This window comes from Ctenopharyngodon idella, chromosome 18 (assembly GCF_019924925.1).
Source record: "Ctenopharyngodon idella isolate HZGC_01 chromosome 18, HZGC01, whole genome shotgun sequence".
Classification (NCBI taxonomy): domain Eukaryota; kingdom Metazoa; phylum Chordata; class Actinopteri; order Cypriniformes; family Xenocyprididae; genus Ctenopharyngodon; species Ctenopharyngodon idella.
In genome coordinates, this window is record NC_067237.1 from 35,467,905 (window position 1) to 35,493,093 (window position 25,189).

A 25,189-nucleotide genomic window follows, 5' to 3' on the forward strand; every position below is an offset into this window, starting at 1 on the left:
TAACATTAACAAAAATTAATAAATGCTGTAGAAATGCAGTTTATTATTAGTTCATTTTAACTAATGAACCTTGTTGTAAAGTGTTACCAAAGTATATAGTGTGTAGCAGAAATATGTGAACTGCACAAAGTGTGTACATGATGTACATGCTATCATGTTTTACTTCCCCAAATAAATGTGACACACAAAAACAACAAGCAATTTCAACTGGTTCCACAAGATTTAAATTAATATAATAAAATGTGGTCTGCTGACATCTGCCTCAAAACTTTAAGTAAACAATACATACAGTACCTGTCAAAAGTTTGGAAACATTACAATATTTTTGAAAAAAGTCTCTTATGCTCACCAAAGCTGCATTTATTTAATCAAAAATAAAGTAAAACAGTAATATTGCAAAATATCATTATAAATTAAAACAACTCTTTTCTGTTTTCAAATACTTTAAAATGCAATTTATGATGGCAAAGCTGAATTTTCAGTATCATTCCTTCAGCCTTAAGTGTCACATGATCCTTCATAAATCATTCTAACATGCTGATTTGGTGCTCAAGAAACAATGTTGAAAACAGTTGTGCTGCTTAACATTTTTGTGGAAATGTTATTTTTAGGATTCTTTGATGAATAGAATGTTCAATGTATTTATCTGCATTTATTACATTTATTAAAGCATTTATTATTTTGTAACATTACTTCACTGTTACTTTTGTTCAATTTAATACATCCATGATAAATGAAAGTATTAATTTCTCTTTTGTTTTAATCTTACCACAAATGTTTGAATGGTTGCATTGTTTCCACAAACATGTTAAGCAGCAAAAAAGCAGTTTCCATCATTGGTAATAATAAGACATGTTTTTTTGAGCAAAAAAACAAAACAAAAACAACAACAACAACAACAGTATATTAGAATGATTTCTGAAAGATCATGTGACATTGAAGACTGGAGTAATGATGCTGAAAATTCAGCTTTGTCATAACAGGAATATATTACATTTTTACATTTATTGAAATGGAAAACAAAAATTTAAATTCTAATAATATTTCACAATATTAATGTTTTTACTGTATTTTGATTAAATAAATGCAGCCTTAGTGAGTAAAAATGTAAAAAGAAATAAAAAAATGCTTCCAAACTTTTGACAGGTACTATAAACAGACCACATAAACAAACAAACAAACAAACAATAATAATAATAATAATAATAACAGCAGCAGGAGATTTAAATGATAGAATCTATTGTTTATAAAAAAAAACAAAACAAAAAAAACATAAATTTAACAATCAACTGATTACTCCAGAAACATTACCAAGTAGAGAAATGTTCCATAATGAAAATAAGGTTCTGTTTGGACTAACCTGCATAGATATCACAGCACAGCATTTTGACACATACACCAGTTTAGAGATGTTACTGAGAATATCAAATATGCCAACTGAAGAGGGAGACTGAGTCTTTGCTTTTTTGTAAATGTGCATATTTGCTGCTTGATCCAGGAAGTGACATAACAGTCACCACTTCTGTCTTCTGGTTCCAATTCACCGTTCCCTCTCAAAGTCTCACATCCTTTTACAATTGATTGTCTCAAAGGCATAATGTTTAAATGACTTGGCAAACATTTATTTTGTCATACTTTTACATTTTCCAAATAAAATATGATAATATATACAGTAGTGCCTTGCGAAAGTATTTATATTCCTTTTTTCACATTTTGTTCTGTCTGCGACAGATTTTTTCCTGCTTATAATGAGAGTATTTTGATTATGTACGTTGTTTGTTTGCTTTTAGCAGATACTTATCTTAAGCAAAATATAAAATTAAAGCTGCAAGCAGCGATGAGAGGGTCCTCGCACCCAGGGCCACCACCACCTGGTGGCCGTAGGAAAACAGCGAATAGTGGGTGACATGCATGTAAGCGAGTAAATACAGGAGAAATATGCCAAAGGCATTTCGACGTGCCACACTTCCTGCTGCCAACAGGTGGCGCTTTGACTATTACTGAATATTGCTATGTAGATGTCTTCAGTCCAGGACTATTATCAAACATGAAGTTTGGGGCAGATCGGACATTGTATGCCTGAGTTACAACAACTTCCTGTTTCGTGGCGTTAAATGCATAATTTAGCACTTAGCCAATGTGTTTCTAGGAGTGAATTACAGTGTAAAGCATGCCATTTCCTGTTGTCAGCAGGTGGCCCTATGACTAACTGAATATTGGCATATAGATGTCTTTAGGCCAGAACTCTTATCACACATGTGAAGTTTGGGGCACATTGGACACTGTATGCCTGAGTTACAACAGCTTCCTCTTTCATGGCAAAACATCAAACTTTGTCAGTCCGCCACAAACACGGCCTTCAGCAAAAACTCAAGATCTTTGCAATTTAAAGGGATAGTTCACCCAAAAATGAAAATTTTATGTTTATCTGCTTACCCCCAGGGCATCCAAGATGTAGGTGACTTTGTTTCTTCAGTAGAACACAAATGATGATTTTTAACTCCAACCGTTGCGGTCTGTCAGTCGTATAATGCTTCTCAATGGTAACTCCATCTATAAGAGTCAAAAAAACAAGCACAGACAAATCCAAATTAAACCCTGCGGCTCGTGACGACACATTGATGTCCTAAGACACGAAACAATCGGTTTGTGTGAGAAACCGAACAGTATTTATATCATTTTTCACCTCTAAAACACCACTATGTCCAACTGCCTTGCGCATCCGGTTGGTGAGGTCTGAATGCGCTCTGACAACGGAAGTGATGTCTCGCACTCATTGAAGTATAAGCGCGAGACATCACTTCCGTCATCAGAACGCGTGTTCAGACCTCACCAACCGGATGTGCAAGGCAGTTGGACATAGTGGTGTTTTAGAGGTGAAAAATGATATAAATACTGTTGGGTTTCTCACACAAACCGATCGTTTCGTGTCTTAGGACATCAATGCGTCGTCACGAGCCACAGGGTTTAATTTGGATTTGTCTGTGCTTGTTTTTTTGACTCTTATAGATGGAGTTATCATTGACAAGCATTATACGACTGACAGACCGCAACGGTTGGAGTTAAAAATCATCATTTGTGTTCTACTGAAGAAACAAAGTCACCTACATCTTGGATGCCCTGGGGTAAGCAGATAAACATCAAATTTTCATTTTTGGGTGAACAATCCCTTTAACATCGCTAAGGCCTTAAGATTAGACTGACCAAATATGATGTTGATCTGGTTAAATCTCTATGAGGAGTTAATTACAGTGTAAAACATGTCATTTCCTGTTGCCCACAGGTGGCACTATGACTGTAACTGAATATTGGCATGTAGATGTTTTCAGGCCAGGACTCTAATAAAACGTGAAGTTTGGGGCAGATCGCACATTGTATGCCTGAGTTACAACAACTTCCTGTTTCAAAGCGAAACATCGAACTTTGTCAGGCCACCATGGACACGCCCTTCAGCGAAAACTCAAGATCTTTGCAATTTAACGTCACAAAGGCCTTTAGATTAGACTGACCAAATATGATGTTTATCTGATTAAAGCTGTAAGAGTTCGTTAAATTACAACATCTGGAAATAGAAAAAACTGCAAAAATTTTGCAGAGAAAATTAAAAATATCTTACTTCCTGTTGGATTTTCAGATTTTGCACGCAAGAACTTTTTTGTAGGTATTGGGCTGTTAGATGTGTGTACCGAATTTCATACCTGTACGTGGAACATAGTGCGAAGGGCGCTTAATTGAAATTTTGCAGGGGGCGCTATTGAGCAACACCTAATTCTGAAACCCAAATCAGACGTAAATTTTTACCACTTCTGACGTGTGTGCAAAGTTTCATGAGTTTTCGAGCATGTTTAGGTGCTCAAAAATGCGATTCATTTCGGAGAAGAAGAAGAATTGACTGAGCAATTACAATAGGGTCCTCACACCATTGGTGCTCGGGCCCTAAATAGCTTAGACTTCAAGAGGAACCCTGAACATACAACAGTCTATCTTTTATCGGTAACATGGCCTTAACCCTTGTGCGGTCTTCGCTCACTTCTGACCGGAGAATTTTATTAGGGCCCGAGCACCGGTGGTGTGAGGACCCTATTGGAATTGCTCAGTCAATTAGGGCCCAAGCCACTAAGGCGCAGGGCCCTATTGTTTTTCTAAGGATTATTATTATTAGGGCCCAAGCCACTGGTGCCATAGGGCCCTCTTGTTTTTCTAAGAATGATTAGGGCCCAAGCCCAAAGGGTGAAGGGCCTATTGTTTTCTTTAGGATTATTATTATTTTTATTATTATTATTATTATTATTATTATTATTATTATTATTATTAGTGCCCAAGCCCAAAGGGCGAAGGCCCTATTGTTTTCTTATTAGGGCCCAAGCCCTGTAAAGGGCGAAGGCCCTATTGTTTTCTTTAGGATTATTAGGGCCCGAGCACCAAAGTGCGAGGACCCTATAGGATTTCCTCCATTTATTATTAGGGCCCGAGCACCGATAGTGTGAGGACCCTATTGGAATTGCTCCGTTTATTATTATTAGTGCCCAAGCCACTAATGGCGCAGGGCCCTCTTGATCCCCTAAGGATTATTATTATTAGGGCCAAAGCCAAAGGCTGAAGGCCCTATTGTTTTCTTTAGGATTATTAGGGCCCGAACACCGATGGTGTGAGGACCCTATTGGAATTGCTCCGTTTATTAGGGCCTGAGCACCGATGGTGTGAGGACCCTATTGGAATTGCTCTGTTTATTATTCTTCTTCTCCAAAGTGAATCGCATTTTTGAGGGCCTGAAGATGCGCGAAAACTCATGAAACTTTTCACACACATCAGAAGTGGTGAAAATTTACATCTGTTATGGGTTTCAGAATTGGGCGGGGCAAAATGGCTCGATAGCGCCACCTAATGAAGTGCCCCTCGCGCTACATTTCATGTAGATTTTGAAATTCGGTACACACGTTTAACAGCCCAATACCTACAAAAAAAGTCTCTTGGAGCAAAATCTGAAACTGAACAGGAAGTCAAATATTTTGAATTAACTTGCCATTTTTTGCTATTTCCAGACATTGTACTTTAACAAACTCCTCCTAGAGCTTTAATCAGATCAATGTCATATTTGGTCAGTCTAATCTAAAGACCTTTGCGACGTTAAATTGCGAAGATTTTGACTTTTCGCTGAAGGGTGTCTTTGTGGCGGCCTGACAAATTTGTCAATGACCTGGGAGTACCTCACTCTTTCTCTCTTTCTCTCTCTCTCTCTCTCTCTGTGTATGTGTGGGTCTCTGTGTGAGTGTGTGTGTTTGTGAGTGTGTGTGTTTGTGTGTGTGTGTGATCATATGGGCACCAACTGTGTATTCAAATGGAATTAAAATAGTCCTTTTATGTTTAACCATTTTAAATGCCTATTGCCCGCCGTGCACAGTTGCCGTGAAGCCACTGGGGTGGCGGTGCCACCGGGCTTGGGCCCACCATCGCTGTACTATTGTTTTTCTAAGGATTATTATTATTATTATTATTATTATTAGGGCCCAAGCCACTAAGGCGCAGGGCCCTATTGTTTTTCTAAGGATTATTATTATTATTATTTTTATTATTATTTTTTTTTCCGTCATCCGGGGCTTTTTGGGGGCCTTAACATAATAATAATAATAATAATAAGTTTTATTTATATAGTGCCTTTCCAGGGCTCAAGGACGCTTTACAATTATCAAGGAAGAGATAATACAAGTAGACAATGATGAAAACAATAATGGACAGGGAAGCATACAGAAGAATAGAGTCAAATACAAAAATACAAAACAGGACTTAAGAGACATAACATAACATTCACAGAAATATTCGTAATAATGCAGAGCAATCAATCAAATCAGAGGTATAACATTCAGAAAACAGGTGAGTTTTGAGTAATGATTTAAATTCAGAGATATTATTAACACAACAGAGTGAGCGGGGGAGAGAATTCCAGAGTTTGGGTGCGATAGTACTGAATGATCTGCCCCCCATTGAAGAGAGGCGATGCCGAGGGACAATGAGAAGGCCAGAGTCAGAGGAACGTAGTGAGCAAGTTGGGGTGTAGGTGATGAGCATATTACAAAGATAAGAGGGAGCCAAGCCATGCAAAGATTTAAAAGTGAGCAGGAGAATTTTGAATTTAATACGGTAGGCAACTGGAAGCCAGTGGAGATCATATAAAATTGGGGTGATGTGAGCAGAACGCTTGGTATGGGTGAGTATTCTAGCAGCAGAGTTTTGAATGCATTGTAATTTGGAAATGGAGCTGGCAGGTAGACCAATGAAAAGGGCATTACAGTAATCAAGGCATGATGAGACAAAAGCATGGATGACAGTTTCAGCATCTTTGTTACTGATGAAGGAACGGAGTTGGGCAATGCGACGTAGATGAAAGAATGCAGATTTGGTAATAGAGGTAATATGAGACTGAAAGGAAAGGGTGGAGTCAATGATTACACCTACATTTTTAACAGTATTGGATGTTTTGATGTGAGAACCAGCAATTTCACAGGTGAAATTAGTAGAAATATTGCTGGTAAGTGAGGGAGTTCCAATGAAAATAATCTCAGTTTTGTCCATGTTGAGTTTCAGAAAATTTTAATTAAGCCAATCTTTTATGACTCTCACACAAGCGGAGATTTTGTCACTTTGGGGAGGTAGAGTAGGTGTGCAGAGTGAGTATAATTGAATGTCATCAGCGTAAAAGTGATAGTTAAGACCATGATGTTGTAAAATCTGACCTAGTGGTATGATGTAAATTATGAATAATAAAGGCCCGAGAACGGATCCCTGGGGAACACCTCGCTTCAGGGGGACAGTAGGTGATCGAAAATCCTTAACTGAGATGTAGAACTGTCTGTCAGAGAGATAGGAAGAGAACCAAGAAAGAGCAGTACCAGAAATACCCAAATCAGAGAGACGAGAAACAAGTAATTCATAGGAGACGGTATCGAAGGCAGAGCTGAGGTCAAGTAGCAGAAGTATAGACAGAGAACCAGAGTCACCAGAAAGCAGTAGATCATTCACTACCTTTACAAGTGCAGTTTCAGTACTTTTGAGGGGGGCAAAAACCAGATTGAAAGGGATCAAAGAGATTATTTTCAACTAGAAAAGACTGGAGTTGACAGCGCCCCCTTGAAAGAAGTCCTAAAACTTGGTCCATATATCAAACACGCTTGCACGTATTAATATGAAACTCGGTACACATATAGACCTCATCGGGCCTTAAGTTATATGCCACCCCAACAGGAAGTCGGCTATTACGGGTTGTTTGAAAAATGCATGCTCTGGAATTTGATATACTCCTCCTAGGCGATTAATCTGATCACCACCAAACTCGGTCAGCATGAAGTCAAGACATTGATGATGAAAAATTGCCAGCAGATTTTTGATATCTCAAACGGTTTGGCCGTGGCGAGGCAACGAATTTATGGCGAGAAAAAGTAAACAGGAAATGTGTTATAATATCTGCATACATTGATTGACTTTGATCAAACGTCAGCTGTGTGTTCATTGTACAAGGCTGATCACATGGATGTGACTATTGTGAGTCAAAGTTATAGCGCCACCAACTGGCAGCAGGAAGTGTGTCACTTTCAACTTGCTTTGAGATCACCCTCTTATTTTTACCCGATTTGCTTCAAACTTTATCAGAATAATGTCAAAACATGGCAGATGTAGACCTTTGAAAAGAATTGTGATATCTCGAACATCATTACCATGGCAACGCATCAAACTTTAATATTTGTTTTGGAAGCTTTTGAGACTCTTAACATCCTTCGAATTGCATGAAACTCAATACACACATCAGAGATGCCAACCAGTAGACATGGGCAAAACAGCAGAAACGGACAGGGAGCTGGGCCTCTATAGCGCCACCTTTTGACAAAAGTGGGGGGGTTAGTTTAACCTGCAGTCACCAAACTCGGTACACATATTGGTCTCATTAAGCTGGACAACTTTCTAATTTACAGTCATTAGCTCCGACCAACAGGAAGTCAGATATTTTGGTTTGAATGTGGATTTTTTGAATAAACAGGCTCTGAATTTTAAACTACTACTTCTAGGGGGTTTATGCGATTCAGAGCAAACATTTTTTACCATGGTGCTAAGACATTGAAGATGTTAAATTGAGAACGCATAATGGATATCTCGAACGGTGTTGCCATGGTGATAGATTGAAGTAATGTCAAAAAAGGGAAATGGAATGACTCATATTTTCTATAAAAATCACTATACACAATTAATTTATATATAGAACAATACAAATGTTTGAAATAAACACATTTTATTCTTTTTTTCAATTCAAAAAGCATGTGTGAGTTAAAAATTGGCAGATTATTTATATCTGATTGAAAAATGGATATATGTCATACATAGAGTAACAACTAGAGGGCAGCATATACCTATTTTTAAACAGGGTTGGATAAATCAAGAAATAGAGCAATAGTTTAGATACATGGAACAATGATTTATTTTTTACTGTATGTGAAGGTACATTTAAACATTTATCAAAGACTACTTTGTCACAATTTAGATTTTCTTTTTAGATCTTCTCAGTCTGTCTCTGTCTCTCTCTCTGTCCTCTCCCTCCCCCTTGCTCCCTCAGTCTCACTTATTATCTGTGTGTGTGTGTCTGTGTGTGTGTCAGTCAGTTAGTTTTACACCCTTGATCAGTTCTTTAACCCTTTTCTTGCAGACTCACTGTCCTTCAGAGTTTAGTGCCAACCCTAATCAAACACACCTGAAGCAGCTTATCAAGCCAGTTTATTTGTAGGCTACTGACAATATAGTAGAAGTCAAGACATTGATGATGAAAAATTGCCAGCGGATTTTTGATATCTCGAACGGTTTGGCCTTGGCGAGGCAACGGATTTATGGCGAGAAAAGGGAAACACGAAATGTGTTATAACGTCTGCATACATTGATTGATTTTTATGAAACTTCAGCTGTGTGTTCGTTGTAGGAGTCCGATCACATGGATGTGACTACTGTGAGTCAAAGTTATATCGCCACCAACTGGCAGCAGGAAGTGTTTCACTTTCAAAATGCTTTGAGGTCACCCTCTTTTTTTTTTACCCAATTTGCTTCAAACTTCATCACAATAATGTCAAAACATGGCAGATGTAGACCTGTGAATGTATTTGTGATATCTTAAATATTGTTGCCATGGCAACATGTCAAACTTTAATAATATTCTTGCGTGTTTTTGAGGCTCTTAACATGCATCAAATTGCATGAAACTCGACACACACATCAATATTGTCATCCAGTAGACATGGACAAAGCTTTAGAAACGGGCGTGGTGGAGGGGCTTAGTAGCGCCACCTTTTGACAAAAGTGGGGGGGTTATTTTTACCTACAGTCACCAAACTCGGTACACATATTGGTCTCATTAAGCCGGACAACTTTCTATTTTACAGTCATTAGCTCCGACCAACAGGAAGTCAGCTATTTTGGTTTGAATGTGGATTTTTCACATTCTCTCTCTCTCTGTCCTCCCCCCCTCCCCCTCAGTCTCACTCTTTCTCTCTCTCTCTGTGTGTGTGTGTGTGTGTGTGTGTGTGTGTGTGTGTGTGTGTGTGTGTGTGTGTAATCATATGGGCACCAACTGCTGCAGTAAATGTGGTGTATTCAAATGAATTTGACATAGTCCTTTTATGTTTAACTGTTTTAAATGCCTTTTGCCCGCCATGCACAGTTGCCCTGAAGCCAATGGGGTGGCGGTGCCACCAGGCTTGGGCCCGCCATCGCTGCTTGCAGCTATATTCTTTTTCTTCTTCTCCCAAATGAATCGCTTTTTTGAGGGCCTAAACATGCTCGAAAACTCATGAAACTTTGCACACGCAGCAGAAGTGGTGAAAATTTACGTCTGTTATGGATCTCAGAATTAGTTGTGGCAAAATGGCTCGATAGCGCGACCTATAAAATTTCAACGGAGTGCCCCTCGTGCTACGTTTCACGTACAGGTATGAAATTCGGTATACACATGTAACATCCCGATACCTACAAAAAAAGTCTAGAGTTTTCGCTGAAGGGTGTGTCTGTGGCGGCCTGACAAAGTTTGATGTTTCGCCATGAAACAGGAAGTTCTTGTAAATCGGTATACAATGTCGGATCTGCCCCAAACACGTTTTATTAGAGTCCTAGCCTGAAGATATCAACATGGCACTATTCAGTGACAGTCATAGCGCCACCTGCGGGCAACAGGAAATTACATGTTTTACACTGTGATTAACTCCTCGTAGACATTTAACCAGAACCACATCATATATGGTCAGTCTAATCTTAAGGCCTTAGCAATGTTAATTTGCAAAGATCTTGAGTTTTCGTTGAAGGGTGTGTCCGTGGTGGCCTGATAAAATCTGATGTTTCGCCATGGAGGAGAAAGCTGTTGTAACTCAAGCATACAGTGTGTGATCTGCCCCAAACTTCACATGTGTGATGAAAGTCCTGGCCTGAAGACATTTATATGCCAATTTTCACTTAGTCATAGCGCCACCTGCTGGCAACAGGAAATGGCATGCTTCACACTGTAATTCAATCCCACAAACACATTTCAATATGCCACAAAGTACCAAACATACTAGAAAAACGTTCAATCATGCAACACTCTGCTAAGTGCTAATGTATGCAATTAACGCCACGAAACAGGAAGTTGTTGTAACTCAGGCATACAATGTCCGATCTGCTCCAAAACTTCACTCTGTGTGTGGGCCTCTGGGTCTCTGTCTCTCTCTCTCTCTCTCTCTCTCTCTCTCTCTCTCTGTGTGTGTGTGTGTGTGTGTGTGTGTTACAATCTTGATTAGTGGTCTTTAACCCTTTTACTGATTACCCATTTAATAATGAACTGCAAATAATAACTTCACAATCATTTGAAATTGAACCATGGCACTATATCACTATTAGGACAGGACTAGTTTTCTAAATGTCGTTTGAGTTACAATTGTTATTTTTACCATTAAAATTATTTTTTAAATAATTATTTATTGATATAAATCAAATTTATTAAAAAAAAAAAAAAAAAAAACCTCAAGTAAATTTCACATGATTATAAAAGTAGCTGTTTAAAATAATCTTGCATATGTGAGCAGAAAAACCTACACATGTACCTTACTATTATCTGAGACTGATATTAAAATCGTCTTTGCAGGTTCTGTGATTTGGCTTTATTTATTAATTTTATAATTTTATTTTTTATACCACACATATTGAAATTAAATGAAAGCATGCTTTTGGTGCATAAGATTGGTGCACAAACGATAGCTCAGGGAGGTCAAAACACATGAAGAGAAGTGTTAGGATAATACAACATCAGCAATCACAGACATTCGCATTAAGACTGGATTACATTTCTCGGAGTACTGTTGAATTTGCACAAATAACAGTATGTAATTTGCTCTGGAATTTTATAGAGGTTGTCTGAGAAAAACACGGACATGGAAGATTAGGATAATATTCTGCACTCATTTGAAACTGACCTATGATATTCTATGACATGAAATTCATCTAAATTTAAACACTCATGGATGTGGCTGTTGTGGTTTGTGATCATATTAGTACCAGCTGCTGCATAGACCTTTGATATAGACCTGTTTAACCGTTTTAAATGTCCATTGCCCGCCATGCATAGTTGCTCTGAAGCCGGGGTGGCAGTGCCACCGGGCTTGGGCCCATCATCGCTGCTTGCAGCTATATTTCTTCTTCTTCTCCTGAATGAATCATATTTTTGAGGGCCTAAACATGCTCGAAAACTCATGAAACTTTGCACACACGTCAGAAGTGGTGAAAATTTACATCTGATATGGGTTTCAGAATAGGTGTAGCAAAGTTTCTCGATAGCACCACCTACAAAATTTCAATTCGTGCTACATTTCACGGACAAGTATGAAATTCAGTAGACACATCTAACAGCCCAATGCCTACAAAAAAGTCCCTGGGTGCAAAATCTGAAAACCCAAGAGGAAGTCAGATATTTTGAGTTCTCTCTGCAAAATTTTTGCAGTTTTTGCAATTTCCAGACATTGTACTTTAACGAACTCCTCCTAGAGATTTTATCAGACAAACATCATATTTGATTAGTCTAATTTAAAGGCCTTTGCTGAAGGGCATGTCCGTGGCAGCCTGACAAAGTTCGATGTTTCGCCACGAAACAGGAAGTTGTTGTACCTTGGGCACACAGTGTCCGATCTGCCCCAAACTTCAAATGTTTTATTAGAGTCCTGGCCTGAAGACATCTACATGCCAATATTCAGTTACAGTCATAGCGCCACTTGCGGGCAACAGGAAATGACATGTTTTACACTGTGATTAACTCCTCGTAGAGTTTTAACCAGAACAACATCAAATTTGGTCAGTCTAATCTTAAGACCTTAGCGACATTAAATTGCAAAGATCTTGAGTTTTCGTTGGAGGACTTGTCCATGGCGGCCTGACAAATCTGATGTTTCGCCATGAAAGAGGAAACTGTTGCAACTCAGGCATACAGTGTCCAATCTGCCCCAAATTTCACATGTGTGATAAGAGTCCTGGTCTAAAGACATCTATATGCCAATATTCAGTTAGGAAATGGCATGAAACACATTTAAATATGCCATGAAGTACCAAACATGCTAGAAACATGTTAAATCATGCAACACTTGGCTAAGTGCTAAAGTATCCGATTAACGCCACGAAACAGGAAGTTGTTGTAACTCAGGCATACAATGTCCGATCTGCTCCAAACTTCACATGTTTGATAATAGTCCTGGTCTGAAGACATCTACATGGCAATATTCAATAATAGTCAAAGCACCACCTGTTGGCAGCAGGAAGCGTGGCACGTCGAAATGCCTTTGCCATATTTCTCCTGTATTTACTCGCTTACATGCATGTCCCCCACTATTCACTGTTTTCCTAAGGTCACCGGGTGGCGGTGGCCCCAGGTGCAAGGGCCCTTTCAGCGCTGCTTCCAGCTTTAATTACATATGAAATTTTGAATTTTTAAAAAACACAGCTTCATCAGAATGGTACGAAACTTGGTGAATTTTATGACACTTGGAATGTGAAAAAAAAAAAAAAAAAAAAAAAAAAAACCTTTGGTCGACCTTAAGAAATGAATATGAATCGGACAACAATACGAAAATACAGAGAATTTTTTTATTTTGTGTGTATAATCGACAAATTGGCCACAATACTGAAAAAAAGTACACAGCAGTGAAAGAATGACACTATAAAACATCAAGAATGTGATAGACATATCCACTCACACACAGAAGCACACACACAAACACACACACACTCACACACCTCTGAACCACTTTGTCTGCAACACAGAGCAAAGTTTTGAGAATGTGAAATCCATTCAATAATTCAGTCATAATGCAGAAAAAGCTCACAGCAGTGAAGGGTTGACACTCTAAAACATGAAGGCTGTGAAATAAACACACCCATTCACACTCACACCTATGAACTACATGGCTCTACACTTACATTTCTTTTTAGGAGCACCTGTGCTCATAATTGAAAAAATTTAGGAGTACAGTCAAAAATTTAGGAGCACCTTCTGATCAATGACAGAAATTAACCTTCTAATTTTGAGGCGATATTTAACTGTTTAAAATGACTTCCAGGGGCATTTTTTTTTTGACCTTTGTAAGTGTATTTTTCTAACCTTATTAAATAGATAAAATCATCTTTTATGTCAAATTCATAAATTTCTATTTAAGAGTTAGAATAATAAGACACAATCAGGAAAAATAAATTACCAATCAAATGAAATCAGTATTATCAAAATTCATCTTTGCACTGCAGAGGTGGCATAGAAGAACAAAAAGGTGGCATTTAGGTATATTTACAGACTGATTAATGAGGCTCGGAAGTGGCATGAATGCATTTAAATTAATGATAACAATGAATAATGTTTTAAATAGAAGGTTTTGAATATAAAAATATTAAATGATTTAAATAAATGAAATGATACTTTAAAAATGAAACTAAAACTGCCAGTAGGGAGCGTCAAGTCACTGTCTTTGTCACTGAATCATTCATTCAATCAATTCGTTCAAACTGCTGATTCATTCAGTTACAAAGCAAGCGACTGTCTTTACGGATACATAAACATGAGAATCCATCAATATTTCTCCAAATGTGCATGCTTTCAAGCATATTAAGAAATTACGGTCAAACAGTAAAACAGGTCAAAATGTGAAGCTTGAGTCTTAGATCTTTTTAATGATGTATAGTTTGTCAACTGCACATTAACATTTAGGCTATATATTATAACAAATATAGTAGGCTATATGAAATGCCATAGAGGTAGGAATGTTCAGACGCTTTGCATCACAGAAATACATTATATTTTAAAGTATATTAAAATATAGTAGGCTATATGAAATGCCATAGAGGTAGGAATGTTCAGACGCTTTGCATCACAGAAATACATTATATTTTAAAGTATATTAAAATAGAAAACCATTATTTGGTTTGAGACTTGAAACTTCTTTTAAAAAACATTAGTAATGCGTCCAATCTTTTGACTGGTCATGTAATTTAACATAGGCCTATACAAAATTTTCTTCACATGATGTGCAATAATACGTGCATCCATGAGCTCAGAAAAATCATGTTTTTTTGTCAAGAGTGGACATTAATCCTGTCAGCATGATCACAGAGGGTTTTTTCACAGCCTACCTGACTGAAAGGGCTCATTAATATGCAGGTAATTAGAGGTCATTATGCGAATCTTTTGTCTTCTCAGGTGTGAATCACAGCATTATTCATGAAGATTCACACCTCCACGCATACTGTGTTTCCAGACAAAAAGTGTCTTGCAAAATGTAAATCAATATATTGTCTTATATGAACAAGTAGGCAGGATAATTTTTACATCATTTTGAAGCAAAAACTCTAGTCTACAACCTCCAATACCCAGAAATCTTTTAAACACAGATTTAATTTTTTTTTTTTTTTTGGCCTTATTTCAGTGACTTAAGTTTTTTTGTTTTTTAACCACGCATAAACGTTATCCCTTCAAAAAAACAAACATGTACATATATGTTCCTCACATAATATTGTAGCCTAGTTTGTGCCGAATACAGTGTAATGACACTTTTGTCTTTAATATGTTTATGAACAACTGAAAAAAGCACAAATGTCAGGGCATGTCAAAACTTCTCAGGGCCCCAAAAATCCTCAGACCCCAAAGGGTTAAATGAGAAAAGCATCAAATACACATTACAAAAAGTAGCTTTAGAAAGAAATATATTTGATTCAACATAGAATTTATTACACATAACCTTTTAGACAATGGCCATGAGGCCATGTGAGTGAGTAAATGATGACAGAATTTACATATTTGGGTAAACCATACTGGGCAAACTTACCCAGTATAGTTTACATTAATAAATATATTAATAAAATAAAAAACTTTTAACTATTAACTATTTAACTAAAGAACTATTAATATGGAATATGATTTTTTTTAATACTCTAAATAAGAAACTAAAACTGCCAGTAGGTGACAGTAAATGACTAAAAGATTAAGTCACTGAGTCATTCATTCAATTCATTTAAAAGGCTGATTCATTCAGGAATGAAGTAAATGGCTCTCTTTATGAATGGGACATTGAATCATTAGTTCCCCTGATTCATTTCAACTCTAATTGCTTGTGCCATATTGCTTAACTATATCATATGATATAAATACGAGACGAAAACTCATACGGGGCATTTTTCCCCAATATCTTGAATTTTAGGGGCATATAACTGCATTCTATAATATATAGTCTACATCATGCAGTGCGTTGTTGCCCTGCATCATGTTCATCACCATCAACTGTATGAAATGTCAGATGACCTACATAGGTCTGGGGTGGGGCATGTGCGTTAAATGTGTTAAAGGATTAGTTCACTTTCATATGAAAATTAGCCCAAGCTTTACTCACCCTCAAGCCATCCTAGGTGTATATGACTTTCTTGTTCCTGATGAAGAAATATTAATAAATATCCTGACGCATCCGGGCTTTATAATGGCAATGATAGGGTTCAATTTACATTTACATTTACATTTATTCATTTGGCAGATGCTTTTATCCAAAGCGACTTACAAGTGAGGAATACAACAAGCGAGTCATCATGAAGAGGCAAATAGACACAAGAAGTGCTCACAATACAAGTTTCAGACATTGATCAGAGTATCATAAGCTACAATAGAGAGGGATTGAAGGAAATGAAAGGATATGTAATGAGAGGATAGTTGTTGTTTTTTTTTTGTTTTGTTTTTTAAGATGAGGTTAAGTGCTCACGAAAGAGATGGGTTTTCAGCTGTCTTTTGAATATTGCCAGGGATTCTGCATTCCGGATGAAGGCAGGAAGATCGTTCCACCAGCATGGAGCAGTGAACGAGAATTTTCTGGAGAGTGATTTTGTGCCTCTCTGTGATGGTACCACGAGCCTTCGCTCCTTTAGTGAGCATAGGCTTCTGGTAGGGATGTAGACTCGTAAAAATGAGTGGAAGTAGGGGTGTGCTGAGCCTGTGGTAGATCTGTAAGCAAGCCTTGAACTTGATGTGAGCAGCAAGTGGTAGCCAGTGCAGAGAGATGAAGAGAGGCATGACGTGTGCTCTTTTGGGCTTGTTAAAAACAAGACGAGCTGCAGCGTTCTGAATCATTTGTAGAGGCTTGATTCTGCATGATGGCAGTCCAGCCAGAAGAGCATTGCAGTAATCAAGTCTAGAAATGACCAGGGCCTGGACGAGAAGTTATGTTGCATGTTCTGTTAGAAAGGGCCTGATTTTCCTGATGTTGTATAGTGCAAATCTGCATGACTGAGCTGTCGTCGCAATGTGGTCTTTGAAGGTCACTTGGTCATCAAAGATTGCTCCAAGATTTCTGGCCGAATTTGATAGGGTAATTGAGGATGTACCTAGCTGGATGGTGAAATCACGCTTTAGAATCGGATTGGCAGGGAAGACGAGAAGCTCAGTCTTTGCCAGGCTGAGCTGCAGATGATGTTCTTTCATCCATGCCGAGATGTCTGCCAGACAGCTTGAGATTCGTGCAGCTACTGTGGGATCATCTGGTTGGAATGAAAGGAAGAGCTGCATGTCATCAGCATAGCAATGGTAGGAGAAACCATGTGCCTGTATGATGGGACCAAGTGATGTAGTGTAAATGGAGAAGAGGAGGGGTCCAAGAACTGAACCCTGAGGAACCCCTGTGATCAGTTGATGAGCTTTGGATACCTCCCCTCTCCATGCAACCCTGAAAGACCTACCTTTGAGATAGGATTCATACCAGTGAATTGGAGTACCTGTGATGCCGCAGATAGATCGAGCAGAATGAGAACTGATGATTTGGAATCAGCCTTTGCAATCCGCAAGGATTCAGTGACCTACAGTGCAGTCTCGGTTGAATGGCCACTCTTGAAACCAGATTGATTGACGTCCAATTGATTGCTCTGTGAGAGAAAAGATGACACCTGGTTGAAAACAACTCGTTCAAGTGTTTTTGCTATGAATGGTAGGAGAGAGACAGGTCTATAACTGTCTACAAGTGACGTGTTTAATGTGGGTTTTTTTAAGCAGTGGGGTTACCCGAACCTGCTTGAATGTGTTAGGGAAAATGCCAGTGCCAAGAGATGTGTTGATAATGTGTGTAAGTTCCTGTGTGTGTGGAGCTGAGAACTGACTGCTGATGGTAGATGTTTTGTCAGTAAAAACAGCAAAATTATCAGCAGTTAGGGAGGTGGTGGGTGGTGGTGGTGGTGGAGGGGGACAGAGGAGAGAGTTGAATGTTTTGAAAAGTGTGCGTGTGTTTGAAGTGCTGTTGATTTTGTTGTGAAAATATGAAGATTTAGCAGCATGAACTTCACCAGAAAAGGATGAGAGCAGAGATTGATAGCTACCTAGGTCAGATTGGTCTTTTGATTTGCGCCATTTTCTCTCTGCAGCCCCGAGTTTGGTCCGGTGTTCACGAAGAACATCAGATAACCAGGGGTTAGAAGGGAGTAGCACGTGCAGGCCTGGATGACAGAGGACAGATACTGTCAAGAGATGAAGTTAAGGTGTAACAAAGTGTCTGTTGCTGTATTCGCATCCAGAGATGAGAATTGTGTGGGTGAGGGAAGGGAGGATGATACAACAGAGGAAAGATGAGAAGAAGAACGAGATTGCAGGTTTCGTCAGAAGGTAACTGGTAGAGGGGTTGGTGGTGAACAAATAGGGAGTTGTAGATTAAAAGTAATGAAGAAACATAAATGTTTAAACGGATCAATTTTACAATTTTATGCACAAAATGAGCTAATTTCAAATTTAATGCCTGCTACAGGTCTCAAAATATTTAGGACAGTGGCATGTTTACCATGGTGTAGCATCTCTTCTCTTCGCATCCTCTTCTTTTCAAAACAGTTTGAAGATGTCTGGGCATCGAGGTTATGAGTTTCTGGAGTTTTGGTGTTGAAATTCGGTCCCATTCTTGCCTGATATAGGTTTCCAGCTGCTAAAGAGTTCGTGGTCGTCTTTTGACGTATTTTTCTCTATAGGTGAAAGATCCGGACTGCAGGCAGGCCAATTCAGCACCCGGACTCTTCTATGATGAAGCCATGCTGTTGTAATAGCTGCAGTATAAATAGCTGAAATAGATGTCACCTGGAGGGGAGCATATGTTGCTCTAAAACCTTTATATACCTTTCAGCATTTATAATGCATTCCAAAACATGCAAGCTGCCCATACCGTATGCACTTATGCACCCCCATACCACCAGAGATGCTGGCTTTTGAACTGAACGCTGATAACATGCAGGAAGATCTCCCTCCTCTTTAGCCCGGAGGACACGGCATCCATGATTTCCAACAAGAATGTCAAATTTGGACTCGTCTGACCATAGAACACTTTTCCACTTTGAAACAGAACATTTTAAATGAGCCTTGGCCCACAGGACACGACGGCGCTTCTGGACCATGTTCACATATGGCTTCCTTTTTGCATGATAGAGCTTTAGTTGGCATCTGCAGGTGGCACGGCAGATTGTGTTTACCGCTACCCTTAAGAGAGAATTGCAGTAGTCTAATCTTGATGTAATAAAAGCATGAACAACAACCTCCAAATCAAACCAAGAAAGGGTTTTAGCTTAGAAATGAATCTAAGCTTATAAAAACTATTTTTTTTTACAACAGAATTTATCTGTTTATCAAACCTAAGGGATGAATCAATTATTACACCAAGATTTCAAACACCATCCTTCACAGTTATTTCTAAGGGAGCAAGAGTACTGGTTATCTTCTCAAATTCTGGTCGACCAAATATTATGATTTTAGACTTTCTTTCATTAAGTTGGAGAGAGTTTTTAGACAACCAAACTGTGAGCTCATTCAAACAGTCCAACAAGGACTTCAAAGACTGCTCGTCTTTCAGAGCAGAACTTTGAGAGGTAAATAAATCTGTGTGTCATCTGCATACATATGATAGGAAATGTCATAGTGACGACAAATGGATCCCAAAGGACACATGTACAAATAAAAAAAAATATGGGACCTAAAATTGAGCCTTGAGGGAGACCATATTTTAATGTAGATATGAATGAAACCATTTTAGCGCTGTTCCACGAATGCCAACCTCACACTCTAACTGGTCTAAAAGAATCAAATGACCAAAGGTGTTGAATGCGGCACTGAGATCCAACGAAATTAAAACAACAGCCAGCCCAAAATCAACTGCTATTAACAAGTCATTCAACACTTTTACCAGGGCAGTCTCTGTACTGTGCCCAGCTCTGAAACCAGATTGGAATTTATCCAGGATGTCATTCTCCAATAGAAATGGAGTAATTTGGAATAAAACAACTTTTAGATTTAAAAAAAAAATGGTAATTTCGAAATTTAGAAAATTATTCAGATCAGTACAATCAAAGCCTGTTTTTTTTATTTGGGAAGAAACCACTGCTTGTTTGAGACAGGGTGGGACAACACCATTAGATAAGGAACTATTCACAATAGACTGTATACTAAAGTCACCCAAAGTTACAAATGATTTCTTTTAAAAACCTAGGAGGAATAGGATCCAGAGAGGTAGATGACAATTTCATGTGCTTGACTATGTCCGCTAAAACTGGAATAAAGACAACATCAAAGTGATCTAATATACAAGAACATGGCGTGGGAGCTTCCAGAAAAATATTAGAGGGTACTATATCTGCTCTAATTAATAATATTACAAAGTAAGCTTTGTTACAAAAAAAAGTTCAAGAAATCCTCACAAGCAAATAAAGTAGAGTTTGTAGAAGGAGCAAGAGTCAGGTTTAGCACAGTGTTTAATGTGCTAAACAGAATTTTGGGGCAATGCGCTGTTCTGGTAAATGCTAAGTGTGTCTTTCAGCATTTCATAGGAAACCTGCAATTTATCTGTCTTCCACCTGCGTTCAGCTTTTCTGCAGGCCTGTCTAAGAGCATGCGTTTCATTATTAAACCATGGCTGAGACTGAAGTTTCAGTGGAGCAACATCATTTATAATGCCCGAGCATACAGAATTGAAAATGGCAGTTAATTGTATCTGAGGCCCAGAAGCCTCAATGATAGAAGAGACTGGGCTAGAAGCATATGCTTCAGCAAAACAATTTGCTGTCACCTCATTTACAGGTCAAAAATAACAATTAGCAGGTTGACCTTTAGCTGGCAAATCAAAATTAAAAAAGACAAATCTATGGTCAGATATGTAATTGTCCTCTATAGCCACACTGCTAAGAGACAAACCCAGAGATAAAATGAGGTCCAGGGTGTGACCATGCCTGTGTGTGGCATCACAAACTGACTGTGTTAAATTAAAAGAGTCAACAAGTTCAGAGAACTGATTTACCAATGGGTTAGATGGGCAGCATACATGGATATTAAGATTATCAGAGGTCGGAACATTAAAAGAAAAAAAGTCTGAAAAGTCCTGAATAAAAACCTTATCATATTTAGGAGGGCGGTAAATAAATGCACAATAAACAGCATCAGTTCCAATTTAACCAGCTGCAGTTCAAAACATGAGTATTCCTCCACTGGTAGTAGACTACATTTAAAACTGTCCTTAAAGAGTGTGGCCACAACCCCACCTTGACCATTGGCCCTTGGAGTATTTAAAAAAATTGTAGTTCAGAGGCAACAACTCAGAAAACAAGTATCTGCTGGATTAAGCCAAGTCTCAGTTAAAAACAGAAAATCCAAAATTTGTGATGCAATAAAATCTTGAAGTATAAACATTTTATTTCCCACTGATCTCACATTCAGCAGTTCAGCTTTAACCGTGATAGGATACAAAGGCTATGCTTGTGCTGATGGTGAGTACTTCAGTCCAAATGATGATCCACCCGTCGGCTCCGTATAAGCGTTTTCAACAACAAAGGCCGAAATACTGGAGCAGGCTGCTCAGGATACACCGGTAAGAGCCACGTCCGTAGAAGGGAGTAGTAGTTTCCACGGGCCGCGCAGGCATTCCTGGCATTCTTTGCTAACCTCCACAGTGCTTTCCTTGTCTTTTGTGGTGCTTTTTTTTTTTAGAATGCAAGCTGTAATGCAAGCTGCAATGCAAGCGCGATAACTCTAGCGGTATGGACATCAGGGGCCCTATTTTAACGATCTAAGTGCATGGTTTGAAGTGCATGGCGAAGGTGCTCTTAAGGCATGTTCAAATCCACTTTTGCTAGTTTAACAATGAAAAAAAATGGTTGGCGCGCCAGGCGCATGGTTCAGAAGACTATACCTAGTCTCTGAATGAGTCGTGGGTGTGTTTTGGGTGTAATGTGCAATAAACCAATAAGATTCTCATCTCCCATTCCCTTTAAAAGCCAGTTGTGCTTGCACCATGGCAGATTTGTTATTTACATGGCCTTTTATTTTTAATATTAAATAATGTTTGTGCGCTGCTGTGTGTAGGGCCGCACAATGATTAATCGCGATTAATCGTTTGCAAAATAAAAGTCTGTTTACGTAATATATGTGTGTGTTCTGTGTATAATAATTATGTATATATAAATACACACACATACATATATTTCGGCTGATCTTAAACAGCACAGATGATATCCTACTCTTTGTCGGACCTTGAATCTTCTATGCCTGCTTTAATAGATATTTTTAATTAATTTGGGAAGTTTTCAGGGTATAAAATACTTTTTTCCAAATCTGTTGCTTTGCAACCCAAGCACTAGTATAATTAAGTGTGATAATTAAATGAGTTCCTTTCCATGTGAAGTGTCAGACTCTGGTTTTACATATTTGGGAATTAGTATTACCCCTACAATTTGTCCCATTGCTTGATAAAATCCCAACGATTTAATTAGATGATCAGATCTCCCTCTTTCCTGGCTCAGAAGAATTGTGTGAGAATACAATCATGTTTAATATGTGGAAGGCCTGGTCAGGGCAGGGCTGGTATGTCTTCCCTACTGGTGGCCCCCATTCACAATAACCCAGAGGGTAACACTTTATTTAAAGGGTCCAGAATAATGCATTAAGCATTAATTAATTATCAACTTGTTCACAATTAAGCATTAGTTAAGAATGAACACACTAGTAATTAATGATTAACTTTATATTTTAAGGGTCCCGAATTATGCATTGGTTAAGCATAAATAAACTAGTAATTAATGATTTACTTGTTCACAATTTAAGCATGGACACAATAGTAATTAATGATTAACTAAACATATAGTAGGGCATATTAGCCATTGATTACAAATTATTAAACATTTGAAATATACACATGTATGCTATAAATAAACAAAAATTATAACCGTTACTTTGATCCCACAAAAGCATTAGTTATTAATCTGTTTTAAAGGGAAGGAACTACTAACTAAACTGTATGTTAGCTTCATATATTGCAAGCATTGACAAAAACCTGTGATCTATAATGAAATAGAAGAAATGAAAATCTTATCTGTTTTTAGGTGGTGGTGGTGATGATGATGATGATGATGATGATGATGATGATGATGACGATGATGATGTTAATAACGATGAATGTTCAATCACAACAGTATAGAAATCAATGTCCATGAAAGCCAATGTCCAAGAACGCAATCCAAAAGTTTCCCAGTGCAACCTGTACTCCTTAGTGTCAATATCAATCCACACAAACTAGAAAGTCTCTAAATTCCCATATGTGGCAAAATCTGGTTCAAGGATCCACTGCAGTTGAACCAGCTCATAGCCTCTAACCCCACTTTAATGTCACTTCTGACACAGGTCAAAAACAACAGGCATATGAACAGAAGGATGAATCCCACAGAATGTGGAGTCCTTCTATAAATTAGACGAAATAAATCACATTAGGAAAATAACTATACATAAATTAACCAGTAAACATTCAATAAATATAAGAAAAGAAACGATGCTTACTTCAGATTGAGCATAAAACTCATGGTTTCTCAATCAGGACCAGTGATTGTTTGGAGCCATAAGCCATGCTTACTCCCTCCATTACAAATCTAACTTCTTCTACTCTTTACACTCATTTTATTCCTGAGAGTATAGCTCCTTGTTGCCCCCTCATGGGGAGTAGTACAATTACAAAAAAAAAAAAAAAACATGTTAACAGGTTTATGACTGTTACAAAATAACCTAGTAATTAATGATTAACTGAATGTACAGTAAACACCTTTTAGTCATTATCTACAACTTAATAAGCCATATATTATTTTTGTGTAGTATTGTAATTATATTTATGTGCCATTCGTTTAAGTTAACTGAACAATAAGCTAGTAATTATGTTTAATTACTGATGGTTTTGCAGTTATAAATTGCTAAAATAGTATAAAGACAATTTGACCCCCAAAGTGAAAGGTATATCCACATTAATTATGGCACTTATTAAGTGATATTCAAGTTTATTGAGCACAATAAGCCAATAATTAAGGTCAAACTGCCATTAATACAGTACTAATAAAGGCAATTTGACCCCCTATTCTAAAGTGAAAGCTAAATCCTCATTAATTATGGCACTTATTGAGTTATATTCAGGTTTATTGATGAGAATAAGCCAATAATCAAGGCTAAACTGCCATTAACATTAATACACTACTAATAATGGAAATTTGACCCCCTATTCTAAAGTGAAAGCTAAATCCTCATTAATTATGGCACTTATTGAGTGACATTCAAGTTTATTGATGAGAATAAGCCAATAATTAAGGCTAAGCGGCCATTACTAAGACAATTTTACCCTATACTGTAAAGTAAAAGTTATATCCTCAATTAAAGGAATAGTTCACTTTCAAATAAAAATTTCCTGATAATTTACTCACCCCCATGTCATCAAAGATGTCCATGTCCTTCTTTCTTCAGTCGAAAAGAAATTAAGGTTTTTAATGAAAACATTCCAGGATTATTCTCCTTATAGTGGACTTCAATGGTCTCCAAACGCTAAATGTCCTACGCCTTCCCTATTCAACTTACGGAAAAAACGGAACTGGCGCTACGTTTGTTCCGTAAGTTGAATAAGGAAGGCATAGGACATTCAGCGTAAGCTTTTTGAAGAATACGGAATCGCGTTCTGGTGGAAGCACTTGTGATGGGATCATTTGTGCCTATAAAGCATATACATTTTGATTTTTTTTTAGAAAATGACCGATCGTTTCGATAGATAAGACCCTTATTCCTCGTCTGGTATCGTTTAAAGCCCTTTGAGGCTGCACTGAAACTGTAATTTTGACCATTGAAGTCCACTATAAGGAGAAAAATCCTGGAATGTTTTCATCAAAAACCTTAATTTGTTTTCGACTGAAGAAAAAAGGACATGGACATCTTGGATGACATGGGGGTGAGTAAATTATCAGGAAATTTTTATTTGAAAGTGGACTAATCCTTTAAGGCACTTTTTGAATGGTCTCATTATTATATAAGTTTTAATACATAACTTTCACAGACACAAAACATACTTTTTTTGTACGTTTGGATAAATGGTGAAAGATACAACATGGACGTATTGGCAACATTTAAACGTAAACATATTACGCTTTTACAGCAGAAATACTTAAAATATTTCCAAATCTTTTATATCATAAAGATATCTGTATTTTAGTAACACTATAGCATTAAAAGGATATTTTGAGCCACTAAATCCACTCAAACCTCTAAACCTACCCCTAACCATTTCTTAAAAATATGTAGTTATAAAGAAAAACATAACAGACAGAAAAGTGTAACTTAATCACAATAATTTCTTTATTAAGAAAATGTCAA

General features: G+C 37.7%; 1 protein-coding gene and 1 long non-coding RNA gene across 5 annotated transcripts in view; both read right to left on the bottom strand.

Annotated features, from left to right (window-relative positions):
* Window positions 1-25,189, bottom strand: part of def8 (differentially expressed in FDCP 8 homolog) — a 168,529-nt gene that overhangs the window by 89,237 nt on the left and 54,103 nt on the right. Inside the window, exon 1 of one of the 3 annotated variants that reach the window (XM_051871421.1) lies at window positions 1,361-1,504. The exons of the other annotated variants lie outside the window; for them this stretch is intronic. Coding sequence (XP_051727381.1) covers window positions 1,361-1,385 — 25 coding nt within the window. The 5' untranslated portion in view covers window positions 1,386-1,504. Of the gene's footprint in view, window positions 1-1,360; window positions 1,505-25,189 lie in introns of those variants that run through there. 3 annotated transcript variants of the gene reach the window in all.
* LOC127500351 (uncharacterized) lies at window positions 16,287-24,269 on the bottom strand. 2 transcript variants are annotated; one of them, XR_007926306.1, is made up of 5 exons: window positions 23,348-24,269; window positions 18,330-23,251; window positions 17,875-17,991; window positions 17,281-17,427; window positions 16,287-17,046 (listed from the first exon to the last, which is right to left on the bottom strand). It is a non-coding gene; the product is annotated as an uncharacterized LOC127500351 (long non-coding RNA). The 2 variants fall into 2 exon arrangements; XR_007926305.1 differs by having other exon boundaries at window positions 16,287-17,427.